Source organism: Monodon monoceros, unplaced genomic scaffold, assembly GCF_005190385.1.
Source record: "Monodon monoceros isolate NGI ecotype Baffin Bay Population unplaced genomic scaffold, NGI_Narwhal_1 Super_Scaffold_18, whole genome shotgun sequence".
Taxonomy (NCBI): domain Eukaryota; kingdom Metazoa; phylum Chordata; class Mammalia; order Artiodactyla; family Monodontidae; genus Monodon; species Monodon monoceros.
The window spans coordinates 26,361,606-26,380,925 of NW_021703774.1; the positions used below are offsets into that span (position 1 = coordinate 26,361,606).

The 19,320-nt window shown below is 36.1% G+C and overlaps 1 protein-coding gene across 1 annotated transcript in view; it reads right to left on the reverse strand.

Moving 5' to 3' along the window:
• The window catches only part of CATSPERE (catsper channel auxiliary subunit epsilon), a 220,738-nt gene that overhangs the window by 188,967 nt on the left and 12,451 nt on the right, over nucleotides 1-19,320 (reverse strand). Inside the window, exon 5 of the mRNA XM_029226890.1 lies at nucleotides 6,546-6,570. Coding sequence (XP_029082723.1) covers nucleotides 6,546-6,570 — 25 coding nt within the window. The remainder of the gene's footprint in view (nucleotides 1-6,545; nucleotides 6,571-19,320) is intronic.

Below are 19,320 nucleotides of genomic sequence, written 5' to 3' on the forward strand. Positions count from 1 at the left end.
CCATGTGACGTGATACCTTATTGTGGTTTTGTTTTGTTTTGTTTAGTGGTACGCGGGCCTCTCACTGTTGTGGTTTCTCCCATTGCAAAGCACAGGCTCTGGACGTGCAGGTTCAGTGGCCATGGCTCACGGGCCCAGCCGCTCCGCGGCATGTGGGATCCTCCCGGACCGGGGCACGAACCCGTGTCCCCAGCATTGGCAGGTGGACTCTCAACCACTGCGCCACGAGGGAAGCCCCTCATTGTGGTTTTGACTTGCATTTCTCTAATGATTTGTCATGTTGAGCATCCTTTCATGTGTTTGTTGACAATCTGTATATCTTCTTTGGAGAAATGTCTATTTAGGTCTTCCACCCATTTTTAGGTTGGGTTTTTTGTTTATTTGATGTTGAGCTGCTTGTATATTTGGAGATTAATTCTTTTGTCACTTGTTTCATTTGCAAATATTTTCACCCATTCTGAGGGCTGTCTCTTTGTATTGTTTATGGCTTCCTTTGCTGTGCAAAAGCTTTGAAGTTTCATTAGGTCCCATTTGTTTATTTTTGCTTTTATTTCCATTACTCTAGGAGGTGGGTCAAAAGGATCTTGCTGTGATTTATTTCATAGACTGCTGCCTATGTTTTCCTCTACGAGTTTTATAGTGTCTGGCCTTACTTTTACGTCTTTAATCCATTTTGAGTTTATTTTTGTGTATCGTGTCAGGAAGTGTTCTAATTTCATTCTTTTACATGTAGCTGACCAGTTTTCGCAGCTCCACTTATTGAAGAGGTTTTCTTTTCTCCATTGTATATTCTTGCCTCATTTAACAAAGATAAAGTGACCATACGTGCATGGGTTTACCTCTGGGTTTCTATTCTGTTCCATTGATCTATATTTCTGTTTTTGTGTCAGTACTATACTGTCTTGATTACTGTAGCTTTGTAGTATAGTCTGAAGTCAGGGAGCCTGATTCTTCCAGCTCCATTTTCTTTCTCAAAATTGCTTTGGCTGTTTGGGGTCTTTTGTGTTTCCATATAAATTGTGAAATTTTTTGTTCTTGTTCTGTGAAAAATGCCATTGGTAGTTTGATAGGGATTGCATTGAGTCTGTAGATTGCTTTGGGTAGTACATTTTCACAATGTTTATTCTTCCAATTCAAGAACATGGAATATCTCTCCATCTATTTGTAACATCTTTGATTTCTTTCATCAGTGTCTTATAGTTTTCTGCATACAGGTCTTTTGTTTCCTTAGGTAGGTTTATTCCTAGGTATTTTATTCTTTTTGTTGCAGTGGTAACTGGGATTGTTTCCTTAATTTCTCTTTCAGATTTTTTGTTGTTAGTGTATAGGAATGCAAGAGATTTTTGTACATTAATTTTGTATCCTGCTACTTTACCAGATTCATTGATTAGCTCTAGTAGTTTTCTGGTTGCATTCTTAGGATTTTCTATGTATACTATCATGTCATCTGCAAACAGTGACAGTTTTACTTCTTCTTTTATGATTTGGATTCCTTTTATATCTTATTCTTCTCTGACTGCCGTGACTAGAATTTCCAAAACTATGTTGAATAATAGTGGTGAGACTGGGCAACCTTGTCTGTTTCCTGATCTTAGAGGAAATGCTTTCAGTTTTTTACCACTGAGTATGATGCTTGCTGTGGGTTTGTCATATATAGCCTTTGTTATGTTGAGGTAGGTTCCCTCTATGCCCACTTTCAGGAGAGTTTTTATCATAAATGCATGTTGAATTCTGTTGAAAGCTTTTTCTATGTCTATTGATATTATCATTTGGTTTTTATCCTTCAATTCGTTAATATGTTGTATCACATTGATTGACTTGCCTATATAGAAGAATCCTTGCATTCCTGGGATAAACCCCACTTGATCATGATGTATGATCCTTTTAATGTGCTGCTGGATTCTGTTTTCTGGTATTTTGTTGAGGATTTATTCATCTATGTTCATTAGTGATATTAGCCAGTAGTTTTCTTTCTTTGTGACATCTTTGTCTGGTGTTGGTATCAGGGTGATGGTGGCCTCGTAGAACGAGTTTGGGAGTATTCTTCCCTCCACTATATTTTGGAAGAGTTTGAGAAGGATAGGTGTTAGCTCTTCTCTATATGTTTGCTAGAATTCACCTGTGAAGCCATCTGGTCCTGGGCTCTTCTTTGTTGGAAGATTTTTAAGCACAGCTCAGTTTCAGTGCTAGTGATTGGTCTGTTCATATTTTCTATTTCTTCCTGGTTCAGTCTTGGAAGGCTGTAGTTTTCTAAGAATTTGTCCATTTCTTCCAGGTTGTCCATTTTGTTGGCATAGAGTTGCTTGTAGTAGTGTCTCATGATCCTTTGTATTTCTGCAGTGTCAGTTGTTACTTCTCCTTTTTCATTTCTAATTCTGTTGATTTGAATCTTCTCCCTTTTTTTCTTGATGAGTCTAGCTAATGGTTTATCAATTTTGGTTATCTTCTCAAAGAACCAACTTTTGGTTTATTGATCTTTGCTATTATTTCTTCATCTCTTTTTCATTTATTTCTGATCTGATCTTCATGATTTCTTTCCTTCTGCTAACTTTGGGTTTTTTATTGTTGTTCTTCTTTCTCTAATTGCTTTACGTGTAAGGTTAGGTTGTTTATTTGAGATTTCTCTTGTTTCTTGAGATAAGATTGCATTGCAATAAACTTCCCTCTTAGAACTGCTTTTGCTGCATCCCATAGATTTTGGGTCATCGTGTTTTCAGTGTCATTTGTTTCTAAGTATTTTTGGATTTCCTCTTTGATTTCTTCAGTGATCTCTTGGTTATTTAGTAGCATATTGTTTAGCCTCTATGTGTTTGTATATTTTACAGTTTTTTTTCTGTAATTGATATCTAGTCTCATAGCCTTGTGGTCAGAAAAGATACTTGATACGATTTCAATTTTCTTTAATTTACCTAGGCGTGATTTGTGACTCAAGATATGATCTATCCTGGAGAATGTTCCATGTGCACTTGAGAAGTGTATTCTGTTGTTTTTGGATGGAATGTCCTATAAATATCAATTAAGCCCATCTGGTCTAATGTGCCATTTAAAGCTTGTGTTTCCTTATTTATTTTCTGTTTGGACGATCTGTCCACTGGTGTAAGTGGCGTGTTAAAGTCCCCTATTATTGTGGTACTGTCAATTTCCCCTTATGTGGCTGTTAGCATTTGCCTTATGTATTGAGGTGCTCCTATGTTGGGTACATAAATATTTACAATTGGTATATCTTCCTCTTGGATTGATCCTTTGATCATTATGTAGTTTCATTCATTGTCTATTGTAATAGTTTTTATTTTAAAGTCTATTTTGTGTGATATGAGTTTTGCTACTCCAGCTTTCTTTTGATTTCCATTTGCACGCAATATCTTTTTCCATCCCCTCACTTTCAGTCTGTGTGTGTCCCTAGGTCTGAAGTGGGTCTCTTGTAGACAGCATATATATGGGTCTTGTTTTTGTATCCATTCAGCCAGTCTATGTCTTTTGCTTGGAGCATTTAATCCATTTACATTTAAGGTAGTTATCGATATGTATGTTCCTATTACTATTTTTTTAATTGTTTTGGGTTTGTTTTTGTAGGTCTGTTTCTTCTCGTGTTTCCTGCCTAGAGAAGTTTCTTTAGCATTTGTTGTAAAGCTGGTTTGGTGGTGAATTGTCTTAACTTTTGCTTGTCTGTAAAGCTTTTGATTTCTCCATTGAATCTGAATGAGATCCTTGCTGGCTAGAGTAACCTTGATTTCAGGTTTTTCCCTTTCATCATTTTAAATATGTCCTGCCACTCTCTCCTGGCTTGCAGAGTTTCTGCTGAAAGATCAGCTGTTAACCTTATGGGGATTCCCTTGTATGTTATTTGTTGCTTTTTCATTGCTGCTTTTTAATATTTTTCTTTGTATTTAATTTTGATCATTTGGTTAATAGGTGTCTTGGTTTACTTCTCCTTGGATTTATCCTGTATGGGACTCTGTTCGCTTCCTGGACTTGATTGACTATTTCCTTTCCCATGGTAGGGAAGTTTTCAACTATAATCTCTTCAAATATTGTCTCAGTCCCTTTCTTTTTCTCTTCTTCTTCTGGGACCCCTATCATTTGAATGTTGGTGCGTTTAGTGTTGTCCCAGAGGACTCTGAGATTCTCTTCAATTCTTTCCATTGTTTTTTCTTTATTCTGCTCCTCGGTAGTCATTTTCACCATTTTGTCTTCCAGCTCACTTATCCATTCTTCTCCCTCAGTTATTCTGGTATGGCTTCCTTGAATAGTATTTTTAAGTTCATTATTGTGTTGTTCATCATTGTTTGCTCTGTAGTTCTTCTAGGTCCTTGTTAAACGTTTCTTGTATTTTCTCCATTCTATTTCTGAGATTTTGGATCATCTTTTCTATCATTACTCTGAATTCTTTTTCAGGTAGACTGCCTATTTCTTCTTCATTCGTTTGGTCTGGTGGGTTTTTACCTTGCTCCTTCATCTGCTGCATATTTCTCTGTCTTCTCATTTTGTTTAACTTACTGTGTTTGGGGTCTCCTTTTCGCAGGCTGCATGTTCATAGTTCATCAATGCTTTTCCATTTTTTCATTTTTATGTTCTGCATTCTGCATGATTCCCATTCCAAATCACTAATTCTGCAATTTTCTCAACTGTATGTAGTCTTCTATTTAACCTGAATTTTTGTTTTTAGATGCCTATTTTTTCATCTTAAGACATTTATACAAGTTATTTTCAATGTTGTACAATTATGCATAATCCTCATTCTTGTTTTCTTTGTTTTTATCCCTTCTCTTACCTTTGTGACCGTTTAAAATATGGATTTAATCATCTTTCAGATGGTTCTCATCTTTAGTTTTGAAAAGTATGAACTTTCTCCATATGTGTGAGAAAGTTTATGTGTGTGTCTATTCCAGGCAGTTTTGTCTTTTTTTGTGGTCTATAGCTTTTATTTTGAGATTATTTTCAGAGGGTTTGTTTTCTATGAGAGTCCTATACACCCTTGGTTATGAAATGGATTTTATAATCACCTCTGCCTGCGCCCTATGTGTTTCACTGCTTGTATTTTTGTTTTTACCACTCAGCTCTAGATTCCCCAACCTCTTGAGAGGTGTTTAACTTGGGCATCCACCTGAAACTCTGTGAAGGTAACTCCTTGTCCATTTACGGCCCCCAAAAGGATGTATCATTTATTTGAAACTACTCTAAGACAGTGAGTGAAGCCTTACTAGTTCTCATTTTACAGACCTTTCATAAATCCTAGCTTCATGTAGGGAGGTTAGTTTCAGCTCCTCCCTCTCCCATAGGTTGGAGGCTTCAGTTTCTATTCCCACACACATGTTAAAACATCACCCTTTGTCTACTAGGGCTTATATTCTGTCTAATTACCTTACTTCAGAATTCACTCTTCTCTAACTCTGGATTTTAGTTCTTTAGTTACTTCTGACAACTAGGAAATTCCTTTACTTGCTTTTAAATTCTATACACATGCGTACCAATATTAAGGTAAAAGTCTACACTAGTATTATACATACGTATTTTGTAAAGGCATTTTTGTATGTTTTGAGTGAGATGGAGGCTATTCTGCATTATTTGGGCCTGTAATAGGTATTCTACTTTTAGAAGTTTCTCTCTATTTTCTGTCTTAAAATTCCTTATCCATGGATAATACTCTTTCTTCCTTTTTTTCACTATTATAGTTATAGACTTAATAAGTAATCCTATAATGTCAACTGGGACTAGGATAGGGATACATATGAACACATGAGCTCATTCAGCCATCTTGATCCAATATAGCAAGTTTATTTCTTCTTATTATTTTTCTGCCTCTTCTTTCCACTAAATCACTATGTTGAGAAAATGAAAATATTTATAGAGCTTAAGTTTCCAAATACTACCACCTTATTTCAATTTTCAAATTTTTGAATATATCTCTCTGTCATACTTCTAATCAGCCTTCAATCCACATGTCAAAACTTTTGGATCTCAAAACCCCTTCATAGGCTTAAAAATTATTGAGAATCCCACAGAGCTGTTGTTTTATGTGGGTTAGCTCTATCAATATTTATTACCATATAACAAATTAAAATTGACAATATTTAAATATATTTATTAATTTATTTTAAAATTTATGATAGACCTATTACATATTAATATTAACTAACATATTTTTATGAAAAATAATTATTTTCCAAGATAAAAAATAGTAAGAAGATTGGTTTTTTACATTTTACATTGTAAAATCTCTTTAATATCTGCCTTAATAGAAGAGAGCTGGCTTATCATCTGTGCTCCTACATTCAAGCTGTTGGTATGTTATTTTGGTGGAAGTATATGGGGGGAATCTATCCTCACACAGATATGTAGCTGGAAAAGCGTAGACCTCGTGGACCTTCTAAAAAGGTCTGTGAAGACCTAGGGGATCTTAGTCTATAACTTGAGTAACCACTGCTCTAAGCGAATTTTATTGAAAATTAGTTTAGAAAATTCCTCTTCTAGTAAATATGGAAGATAAGATGGAAATAATATAGTATAATATATGAGAGATATACAAAAACTTTAAAAAGATTTACCTGGGTTAAATTGTTAGTGAAATTTCTGTTGGGAAAAAGAGAAATCATATTTTAGTAAACAGCATGTTAAATATTAGTTTGAATATTCTACTTTCAACATACATGTTTATAAATCTTTGAGTATTCTCTTTATATTCCATCACAGATACATAAATGATTAAATGTTAAATGTTAAAAAAACTCATGTCAATAGTTAAATATAATTATTGATCCTCATGTGTTGTCAACAAAAGGCTGAGGGGCATGAATCTATATACTTTCTTAATAATACTGTAAGCTCACATAGCCAAAGTTGCATGATTAATCTTCTTTAAAAATTTGACATGATCAATGCACATTAAAAAGTCTATAGAGTTCCCTGACGGTCCAGTGGTTAAGACTCCATGCTTCCAATGCAGGGGGTGCAGGTTCAATCCCTGGTCAGGGAACTAAAATCCTGCATGCCACACAGCATGGTCTCCCCAAAAAAGAATTCTACAGAGTTTACATGTTTTAATTTATGTCAAAACCAAATTTATCAATTAGCACTGCAAATGCTTCATTTATCAGCCTTCCAGTGTAAATTTTCTGAAAGGAGCAACATTCACTTGTATGTTTAGTTATATGTTTTTTAGAAAGTAATTATTGTCACTTTAAAGATATCTGTATTTGTAAAATCATATAATCTCTAAAAGTCAATGACTCAGGACTGTGTTTTCATTTGTGCATAGTGCTTAATACATTATTAGGTACAAAACAAAATGAAGATGTTTGGGGAATCAGTAAATGTGCATGCAGTGAGTTTCTGAAACTGAAAATAATATTTTGTATGTTCAATCTGTTATATGAGAAAGCCACTGAAAAAAAGTACTATAAATCCTGACAGGCAAATGTGCCCAAAGTTCAGAAAGTATGAATTTTATAAAAAAAAAATCCCCTGCCAGTACACAGGCACCTAAAACTAACCCCTGCAGCTGAGCATGTGCACAGTACTGGCTTGGGCCACCAGTGCTGCCTGCTTTGGTCCCTAGCTACTGGACCTGGAAGCACTGCTGAGGACTATCATAGCCCTTGCAGTCACCCTGGTCACCCTGCAGCATTTGGTAAACACAATGCAATTCTTGATGTTTTGGACCCCAGTGGCCTGAGCTGATGAAACATGCCCCACTGGATCCAGAACCACCACTTGCCCCTGCACATGGCCCCCCCACACCACTAGACCTGCAGTCACAGCACGCTCCAGCATGCACAACCACAGGTGAAGGTCTTTTCTTAATGAAGTCAGTCTGTGACAACTGGAAGTGGTGACTTCAAATGTGCAGACACCTACACAGGCTACAGGGACCATGAAGAATCAGGGAAACATGACACCACTTAAGGAACATAGTAAACTCCAGCAATGACCCCTAAGGAAATGGATATATATACACAAATAGCCTGATAAAGAATTCAAAATAGGGTTCTAAAGATGCTCAGAGAGCTATGAGAGAACAAAGACAAGCAATTTAATGAAATTAGAAAAACAATACTAGAACAAAATGAGAAGTTCAACAAAGAGGTAGAAAACATAAGGAAGAAACAAATTGTGGCCCTGAGGAATACAATGACTGCAGTGAAGAATTTATAAGAGAGCTTCAACAGCAAACTGGAACAAGCAGAAGAAATAGTCAGTGAACTCAAAGACAGATCTTTTGAAATTATCTAGTCAGAAGAGCAAAAAGAATAAAAAGGAATGACAAAAGCCTATGAGATTTATAGGACACCATTAAGAGAAACAATCTATGCATCATTGGAGTCCCATAAGGAAAAGACAGGGAGAAAGAGACAGAGGCTTATCAAAAATGTGTAATAGCTAAGAGTTTCCCAAACCTGGGGAGAGATTTGACATCAAAGTTCATGAAGCTAACAGGTCATCCCAAGATTTCAATCTCAAATGATCTTTTCCAAGACCATTAAGATGGAACTGTATAAAATTAAAGACAAAAAAGAAAATTTTAAAAGCAGCAAGAGAAAAAAATTCTCTCAAAAAGGGAAACCCCATAAGGCTAACAGTGGATTTCTAGGAAAAACTTTGCAGGCCAGGGGAGAGTAGGCCAGGGGAGATATATTCAAAGTGCTGCAAGGAAAAAAAAAAAACTCTGTCAAGAACACTTTACCCAGGTAATTTGTCCTTCAAAATGAATGCAAGATAAAGCTTTTCCCAAACAAACAAAAGCTGAGGAAGTTCATCATCACAAGATCTGTCTCACAAGAAATGCTGAAAAGTTCTTAAAGCAAAAATGAAAGGCCTTTAATTAGTAAAATGAAAACATATGAAAATATCCAATACACCGGTGAAGGCAAGTATATAGTCAGACTAAGAATATGTTAATATTTTAATAAGGTGATGTGTTAACCACTTACCTCTAGCATAAATGTTAAAGGGCAAAATGTATTAAAACAGTTATGGCAACAATAATTTGTTAGTAGAAACAGAATATAAAGAGATGTAAATTGTGACATCAAAAACATAAAATATGGAGGGATAGTAAAAGGGTAGAGGTTTTGTATGCAATAGAAGATAAGTAGTTATTAGCTTGAAATAATCTGTTATAGATTTCGGAGAGGGATCAAGATAACAGAGTACGAGGATGTGGAGCTCACCTTCCCTCACAAACACATCAAAAATACATCTACATGTGGAACAAGTCTCACAGAAAACTAATTGAAAACTGGCGGAAGATCTCCTAACAACCAAAACTGCAAGAAAGATCTCCATATAACTGGGTAGGACAGAAAAAAAAAAGCACATCAGGTCAGGACCGGCACCCATGGAAGGTATCTGTAAGGAAGAGAAGGTCCTCACTGGCTGTCCTAGGGAGCCCACTTACCTGCTGGGAAATCCACTGAGACAGACAGAAGGACTGGAGAAGCCTAGACTCTGCTCGCAAGGAGTGCACACATGCTGGCTTGCTAACAATCAAGGAGGAGAGACTTGCACTGGTGGCTGCTGCCTTGCTGCACTTCCCAGCCTGAAGGGGCAAACACCCTTGCCCTGTTCTCTGTACACCACTGCCTGGTGCAAACTCTAGCAAAGATTCATTCTACCTATGCAGAGACAGATGGGAAGCCTTGGGTATGATCTGGGCAGAACTGCAGAGATCACTGTCAGCGCACACATGGGAGCAGCAGATCAAACCTGGCAGATGTCAGTGGGCACACTGGGTGACGTCACAAGAATACAGAGTGGACAAGCACTGAATCTTGGGCAGACAGGCCCTGGAAGAGGACTCTAGCTAAGCAGAGACAACTGAAGAACATGGGGTATGACTAGGGGGGGCCTCAGAGCCCATTATCAGCATGTATACACAGTGGTGGTGAGTCCAGATGTAGCAGACACTGTCAATGTGCACACAGGGCTGCACCACAAGAACGTGGGGCTAGGCTCTAAATCTCGGGTGGACAGGCCCTGGACAGGAGTATATGGCAAGGAGCCAGTCAGAGTGCCCTGGTTCCATCCACTCCACACCACAGCTTAGCACCAAATCTGGCAACCCTGCTCCCAGGCAGCAACACAGCCACCTCATTTAGAAAAGTAAAGACAAAAACCACATGATCATCTCAACAGACACAGAGAAAGCATTTGACAAAATTCAACATCCATTCAAGATAAAAACTCTCACCAAAGTGGGTATATGTAGAACATATCTCAATATAATAAAAGCCATTTATGACAAACCCACAGCCAACATAATGCTCAATGCTGAAAAGCTGAAACCTTTCCCACTAAAATCTGCAACAAGACAAGGATCCCCACATTCACCATTTCTCTTCAACATAGTATTGGATGTCCTACCCACAGCAATCAGAAAAGAGACATAAGTAAAAGATATCCAAATTGGAAGGGAAGAAGTAAAACTGTCACTATCTGTAGATGACATAATACTCTATATAGAGAACCCTAAAGTCTCCACACAAAAACTATTAGAACTAATAAATGAATTCAGCAAGGTAGCCGGATAAAAGATTAATATATAGAAATCTGTTGCATTTTTATACTAACAATGAAATATCAGAAAGAGAAAGTAAAAAAAACAATCCTGTTGAAAAATTTCATTCAAAAAAATAGGAACAAACTTAACAAAGGAGGTGAAAAATCTATAAATTGAAAACTATAAAACACTGATAGGGCTTCCCTGGTGGCGCAGTGGTTGACAGTCCGCCTGCCGATGCAGGGGACACGGGTTCGTGCCCCGGTCGGGGAAGATCCCACATGCCGCAGAGCGGCTAGGCCCGTGAGCCATGGCCACTGAGCCTGTGCATCCAGAGCCTGTGCTCTGCAACAGGAGAGGCCACAACAGTGAGAGGCCTGCGTACCGCAAAAAAAAAACCAAAACACTGATAAAGTAAATTGAAGATAATTTAAAGAAATGGAAAGATAGCCCATGCTCTTGAATGGGAAGAGTTAATATTGTTAAAATGGCCATACTACCCAAAGCAATCTACAGATTTAGTGCAATCCTTATCAAAATACCCATGACATTTTTTCACAGAACTAGAACAAATAATCCTAAAGTTTATATGGAACTACAAAAGACCCAGAATTGCCAAAGTAATCCTGAGGAAAAAGAACAAAGCTGGAGGCATAACCCTCAGACTTCAGACTATCCTACAAAGCTACATAATCAAAACATGTGGTATTGGCACAAAAACGGATGTGTAGATCAATGGATCAGAACAGAGATCTCAGAAACAAACCCACACACCTATGGTCAAATAATCTGTAACAAAGGAGGCAAGAATATATAATGGTGAAAAGGCAGTTTCTTCAACAAGTGGTATTGGGAAAGCTGGACAGCTACATGTAAATCAATGAAATTAGAACACTCCCTCACACCATACTAACAAAAAATACCTGAGAATGGTTTAAAGACCTAAATATAAAATAGTACATGATAAAACTCCTAGAAGAGAACATAGGCAGAACATTCTCTGACATAAATTGTACCAATGTTTTCTTAGATCAGTCCCCCAAGGCAAAAGAAATAAAAGCAAAAATAAACAAATGGCACCCAATTAAACTTAAAAGCTATTGCGCAGCAAAGGAAACCATCAACAAAATGAAAAGACAACCTATGGAAAGGGAGAAATATATGCAAATGATGCAACTGAGAAAGGGTTAATATCCAAAATATACAAGTGGTTCATACAACTCAATATAATAAAAACAAACAACCCAATCAAAAATTGGGCAAAAGACCTCTAAATAGACATTTCTCCAAAGAAGACATAGAGATGGCCAACAGGCACATAAAAGAGGCTGAATGCTGCTAATTATTAAGAGAAATGCAAATCAAAACCACAATGAAGTATCACCTTATGCTGGTCAGAATGGCTATCATCAAAAGCCTACAGTTAATAAATTCTGGAGAGGGTGTGGAGGAAAGGTAACCCTTCTAAATTGTTGGTGGGAATACAAATTGGTGCAGCCACTATGGAAAACAATATGGAAGTTCCTTGAAAAACCAAAAACAGAGCTACCATATGATCCAGCTATCCCACTCCTGGGTATATATCCAGAAAAGACAAAAACTCTAATTTGATACATGCACCCCAATGTTCATAGCAGCACTATTTACAATAGCCAATACATGGAAGCAACCTAAATGTCCACCAACAGAGGAATGGATAAAGAAGATGTGGTACATATATACAATGGAATATCACTCAGCCATAAAAAGAATGAATTATTGCCATTTGTAGCAATAATGGATGCACCTAGAGAATATTACACTTAGTGAAGTAAGTCAGAGAAAGACAAATATTATATTCCACTTATATGTGGAATCTATAAAACAATAAAGTGAATCTATATACAAAACAGAAACTAACTCACAGACACAGAAAATAAACTTATGGTTACCAAAGGGGAATGGGAAGCAGGTATAAATTAGGAGTATGGGATTAATGTATACAAACTACTATACAAAAAATAGATAAGCAACAAGGATTTACTGTATAGCACAGGGAACTATATTCAAAATCTACTAATAACCTATAATGGAAAATAATCTGAAAAAAATATATGTACACAAAACTAAATCATTTTGTTGTACACCTGAAACTAACACAATATTGTGTATCAACTATATTTCAATAGAAAAAGAAAAGACAATCTGTTATATCTATAAGATGTTTCAACCACACACACACCAGTTATAGTAGATACATACAAGATGAATAGAAGGGAGTAAAAGAATACCACTATGGAAAATCATCAATTCACAAAAGAACAGCAAGAGAGGAAGAAAGGAACAAAAGGATACAAAACAGCCAGAACATAATTAATAAAGCAGCATTAACAAGTCCTTATCTTAAAAATATTACTTTAAATGTAAATGGATAAAATTCTCCAATCAAAAGGCATACAGTGGCTGCGTGGATAAAAAAAACAAGACCCAACTATATGCTGCCTATAAAAGACTCACCTCAGCTTCAAGGACATATACAGGCTCAAAGTGAAGGGATGGTAAAACATATTCCAGGTAAATGAAAACCAAAAAAAGAGCAGGGATAGCTATACTTATATCAGGAAAAATAGATTTTAAGTAAAAAAGTGTAACAAGAGACAAAGAAATTCAATATATAATAAAACCAATTATTCAAGAGGAAATAACAATTGTAAATATATATGCACCCAACATCAGAGCACCTAATATATTAAGCAAAAACTAACAGATCTAAAAGGAGAAATACACAACAATATAATAATAGTAGAGGATTCCATTTTCAACAATGGATAGATCATCTAGACAGAAAATCAATAAAGGAATGTTGTACTTGAACTATACTTTACACCAAATGGGCCTAAAGAACATTCCATCCAACAGCAGAATGCACAGTCTTCTCAAGCACACATGGAACATTCTTCAGGATAGATCAAATGTGAGGTAAAAACAAGTCTTAGCAAATTTTAAAAGATTGAAATCATACCAAGTATCTTTTCTGATTTTTCTTCATCTTTTCATACTATGGTATTAAACTAGGTCAATAACAGAGGGAATACTAGAAAATTCACAAATATGTGTAAATTAAACAACACACTTCTGAACAACCAATGGGTCAAAGATGAAATAAAAAAGGAAAATCAAAAAATATCTTAAAACAATGAAAATAAAAACACAACATAACAAAACTTAAGGGATGGAGCAATAAAAGTTCAAGTCAAGAAGGGATATTTATAGTGATAAATGCCCGCACTCAGAAAAAAGAAAGACCTCAAATAAACAATATAACTTTATACCTGAAGAAAATAGAAAAAAAAAGAAAGAAAGAAACTAAATTCAAAGTTAGCAAAGGAGAGGAAATAACAGTGAAATAGAACAGAAATAAATGAGCCCAAAAAAAGCAAAAAGAATAAAACTAAGAATTTTTTAAAAAGATAAACAAAATTGGCAAAACTTTAGCTAGACTACCTATGAAAAAAGAAAGAAGACTCAAATTACTGAAATCAGAAATGAAAATGAGAAAATCACTACCAATTCTACAGAAATTTTTTAAAAAATCATAAAAGACTACTATGAACAATTATAGGCCAAAATATTGGACGATCTAGTAGAAATGGATAAATTCCTAAAAATATATGACCTACTAAGAATAAATCAAGAAGCAGAGTATCAGACAAACCAATTATGAGTCAGGAGCTTGAATCAGTAAGCAAAAATCTCCCAACAAAGAAAAAGCCCAGTATTTGATGGCTTCATCGGTGAATTCTACCAAGCATTTAAAGAAGAATTGATACCAATTCTTTCCAAACTCTTCCAAAAAACTGAAGAGGAATGGGTATTTCAAAACTCTTTTTGCAAGTGCAACATTACTCCAATATCAAAACCAGATAAAGGCACTACAAGAAAAGAAAACTACAGGCCAACATCCCTGATGAATACAGATCCAAAAATTCTCAGTGACATACTAGCAAACCAAATTCAACAGCATATTAAAAGGATCATACACGATGATCAAGTGAGATTTGTCCCTGGAATGCAATATATGAAAATAAATCAATGTGATAACCACATTAATAGACTGAAAGATAAAAATCATTTGATCTTCTCAATACATGCAGAAAAAGCATTTGACAAAATACATTATCCTTGATTGATAAAAACCCTCAACAAATTGGATATAGAAGGAACATACTTCATCATAATAAAGGCAAGATATGACACACCACAGCTAACATCTACTCAGTCATGAAAGGTTGAAAGCTTTTCCTTTAAGGTCAGGAACAAGACAAGGGCACTCATTCTCACCATTTCTATTCAACATAATAACTGAAGTCCTAGAGAAAGCAATCAGGCAAGAAAAAGAAAAATAAACACCTGAATTGGAAAGAAAGAAGTAAAACTGTCTCTGTTTGTTGATGATATAATCTTGTATATAGAAAATCCTAGAGTCCGCCCCAAAATTGTTAGAACTAATCAGTAAATTCAGGAAAGTTGCAGCATACAAAATCAACATGCAGAAATCAGTTGCATTTCTATATACTAATGATAAACTATCTGAAAAAGAAATAAAGCAACAATAGCAACACAAATAATAAAATACACAGGAATAAATTTAACCATGGAAGTGAAAGATCTATATTCCAAAAATTATAAGACATTGATGAAAGAAACTGAGGAACACTTAAATAAATAGAAAAATATCCCATGTTCATGGATTGGAAGAGTTAATATTGTTAAAATGTTCATACTACCCAAAACCTTGTATAGAGTCAATGAAATTCGTATCAAATATCCAACGGAATTTTCACAGGAATAGAAGAAACAATTCTGAAATACATATGGAACCCCAAAGACCCCAAAGAATCAAAGCAATCTTGAGAAAGAACAAAGTCAGAGGCATCACATTTCCTGATTTCAAAGTACAATACAAATCTATAGTAATCAAAACGGTATGGTACTGGCATTAAAATAGATACATGGAGCAATGGAACAGAATAAGGGCCCAGAATTAATCCCTCACAAATATGGTCAACTAATGTTTGACAAGGGCACCAAGAACAGGATATGGGCAAAGAATAATCTTGAAGAGATAGTGTTGGAAAAATTGGATATCCATATGCAAAACAATGAAACTGGACCCTTACCTTATACCACTCAAAAGATCAACTCAAGGACTTCCCTGGTAGCATAGTCGTTAAGAATCTGCCTGCCAATGCAGGGAACAAGGGTTCGAGCCCTGGTCTGGGAAGATCCCACATGCCGTGGAGCAACTAAGCCCATGCGTCACAACTACTGAGCCTGCGCTCTAGAGCCCACGAGACACAACTACTGAAGCCCACACACCTAGAGCCCATGCTCCACAACAAGAGAAGCCACCGCAATGAGAAGCCCACACACCACAACAGAGTAGCCCCCACTCGCCACAACTAAAGAAAGCCCACACACAGCAACAAAGACCCAACACAGCCAAAAATAAACAAATTTTTTAAAAAATCAACTCAAAATGGACTGAGAACCTAAATATTATACCGAAACTGTGAAACTCCTAGAAGAAAACACAGGGAAGAATCTCTTTGATATCAGGCTTAGTAATGAGTTTTTGGATATGACATCAAAAGCACAAGCAACAAAAGTAAAAATCAAAAAGTGAGAATACATTAAACTAAAATGTTTCTGCACAGCAAAGGAAGCAGATGAATAAGTTCTGGGGATCTAATGTACAGCATGGTGACTATAGTTAACAATAATGTATAATAAAAAGAAAGACAGAGAAGATGCTGGTATTAGGTTAGTGAAGGAATGAGAGAGTTTTAAGAAGAAATAAGTGATACCCAGCATTAAATGTGGTACAGAAATCAAACAGTAAAAGGACTAAAAAAATCCCATTAAACTTTCAGTAACGTTGCCAAAGCAGTTTAAGTGGATAAACAGATAGTAGGCAGAGAGTACTGGGATAGACTGATGAAGCAGAACATTGTTACAGTGAATTTGAAAAAGATGGTAATTTGAGCATGACCCCTTGGATTCTTCTCCCTTCCTTTTCTGTATTCTAACCCTAGGGGAGAGAGAATAAAGCAAGAGAGTTTAGATGCTAATACAGTACCTGATCCATGAATTCTCTTCCCTCGGGTCAGAATTCTGCTTTGTGGGCAGAGTCAATAGGTTAGGAAAGCCCAGGGAAGAGAGGCAATGCTCAGCAGAGCCTTGTACTTGAGGTTTAATACTTTGCAGTCTCTGTCTTGAAATTCTTAATAAATGTATCTTTGAACTTGTGGTTTGTATGTGAAGTATGATAGGAAAATGAAGCATGCACTTGGAGGTTTGGCTCATGCAGTACTGTCTCCTATTACTTATCTTCCCCATGGGACAGGCCCACTTATTATGCCCTGGCACCTTGGGTCCTGCCTGGCCTTTCCTTCTCACTCCTTGTCCTGAAAACTAGTTCTGGGCTCAGGTATGAGGAGGGTCAGCATAGGGTGTTTAAGTCCTGTGACATCTTGAAGTAAGGCATGCCAGCAATTGTCCTCCCCGAACCCCAGCTAGCAAAATTATGGTGTGGCTGATGGAGGTCTCATCTAGGCAGGGATGAATGAGCTTCTTACCCACCCCCAATCCAGGTACCAAGGGTGTCACAGTGCAGAGGTTACAATATCCTTGGGGGTTGCCTATCAGCTATGGGTTGAGGTGGTAGGTCCACTGTAAGGGAAGATGTCTGGTTTGACTTCTTCAGACCCCACTCCTGGCTGAAGTATTATATGTCAGTCCAATGACTGTTGAGAGGGAAAATTGAGCAGCTAATGGGCTGCACATGTGCTAAACCTGGTGACTATATGAGTTTGTACTTGACCCAAGAGTATTCTCATGTCCAAGGGAGCATGGCATTATATTCCAAATAAAAAGTGCCATGATGGGTAGAGAGTAACCACAGAAGAAAGGAAAAGCTTTATATTTAATACTTTTTTTTCTTTTTTTTTTTTTTGCGGTATGCGGGCCTCTCACTGTTGTGGCCTCTCCCGTTGCAGAGCATAGGCTCCAGACGTGCAGGCTCCGCGGCCATGGCTCACGGGCCCAGCCGCTCCACGGCATGTGGGATCCTCCCGGACAGGGGCACAAACCCGTGTCCCCTGCATTGGCAGGCGGACCCTCAACCACTGCGCCACCAGGGAAGCCCCTATATTTAATACTTTTAACGGTATTTTTCCCTTGGCTTTTGAACTAGAGGCCCTCCATATTCATTTTGTACTGCACCCAACAGATTACACAGCCAGTTATGGATGCAATAATGCAGAAATGGTAGAATATAGTATACAATGGTACTTTCCTCTAGATAGTAGGATTTTAGTAATTAAAAATTTTAAACACAGATGATGAGAGAACTAGAAAACTGAAAGAAACATTTGAAAAAATAGTCTAGAATGAGTCATGGGAAATAAAAAGATAGGAAATATGAAAAGATTTGAAGCATCAGGAAGGACAGAATGAAATGGTGGCATGTTTCTATTATGGAAATTTAAAAAGAAAGAAGAAAGAGAATGAGAGAAAACCAGGATTTGAAAAGATAGTAACTGAATTTTCAGAATTGATGAAAGGTTTTAATCTTCAGATTCAGGAACTATAATAAATCAAAAGTAGGATAAATATAAAGAAACTTACAATAGCAAAGGTTGTATAGCTCAATAGGTAAGGTTGAACTTCTTAAAACAGCTACAGAGAAAATAATGATTACCTAGAGAAGGAAAAACCATTAGACAGAGAGCAGACTTCTCAACTGCAATAGCAGAAGCCAGAAGTCAATGAAAAATAATTCTAAGGCCTTGAAAATCAAAGGTTAAAGATACATGAACATATTAATATAAGACAGAACATAAGTTGAAAAGCATTACAAGTGAGAAACAAGGTCACTACAAAGTCTCAATTCTTCAAAAAATCTTAATAATTCTAAAGTTATATGCACCTAAAAGATAAACTCAAAATAAAAAGCAAAAATTTACATACCTACAAGGAAAAGTGACGTATCTACCATTATAGTGGGAAATTTTAGCCAATATCAAGTCAACAATGAGTCAAATAAGTACACAAGACTTTGAACAGTACACTTAACACACCTGATCTACTGGACATAAATAGCATACTTCATCCAACAATAGGAAAATATATTTTTTTTAGGTACACACAAGACATTTATAAAATTTGACTACATGCTAAGCCAAAGATTTGATTCTAACACTTTTGTGATCACAATACAATTAGGTTAGAATTCAATAACAAAACAATAATTTAAAAGGCTCATGTCTGTAAATTTAAAAATGCATTTCTAAACAACTCATTGCTCAAACAAATTGTAGCAGTTACTAGACAATTATTTATGAGCAATAATGAAAAATTACAATTATGGGATATTCCACTATTTGTTGATGCAGTTATAGAGGTACTTAGAAGAAATTTTATTTCCTTAAACACATACATTCGACAAAAAAGGAAGTTTTAAGCCTAGTAGGCTAAATAACTAATTCAAAAATTTTAGAAAAACAAACTCAAAAAAAGAAATAATGTAAAAAACAAATTGAGATAAAATAGACAACAATACAAAAGCTCAATAAAGCCAAAAGATGGTTCTTTGAAAAGACTAATAAAATAGAAATATCTCTAGGAAGAAGAACAAGGAAATAGAAGGAAGGCACAAATAAAAATATTAGAAATGATAAAAGAGAGGCATACCTACAATTACTTCAGAGATTAAACAAATATAAGACGATATTATGGACCACTTTATGACATTAAAATTGATACTAAAATTGCTAACTGAAGAC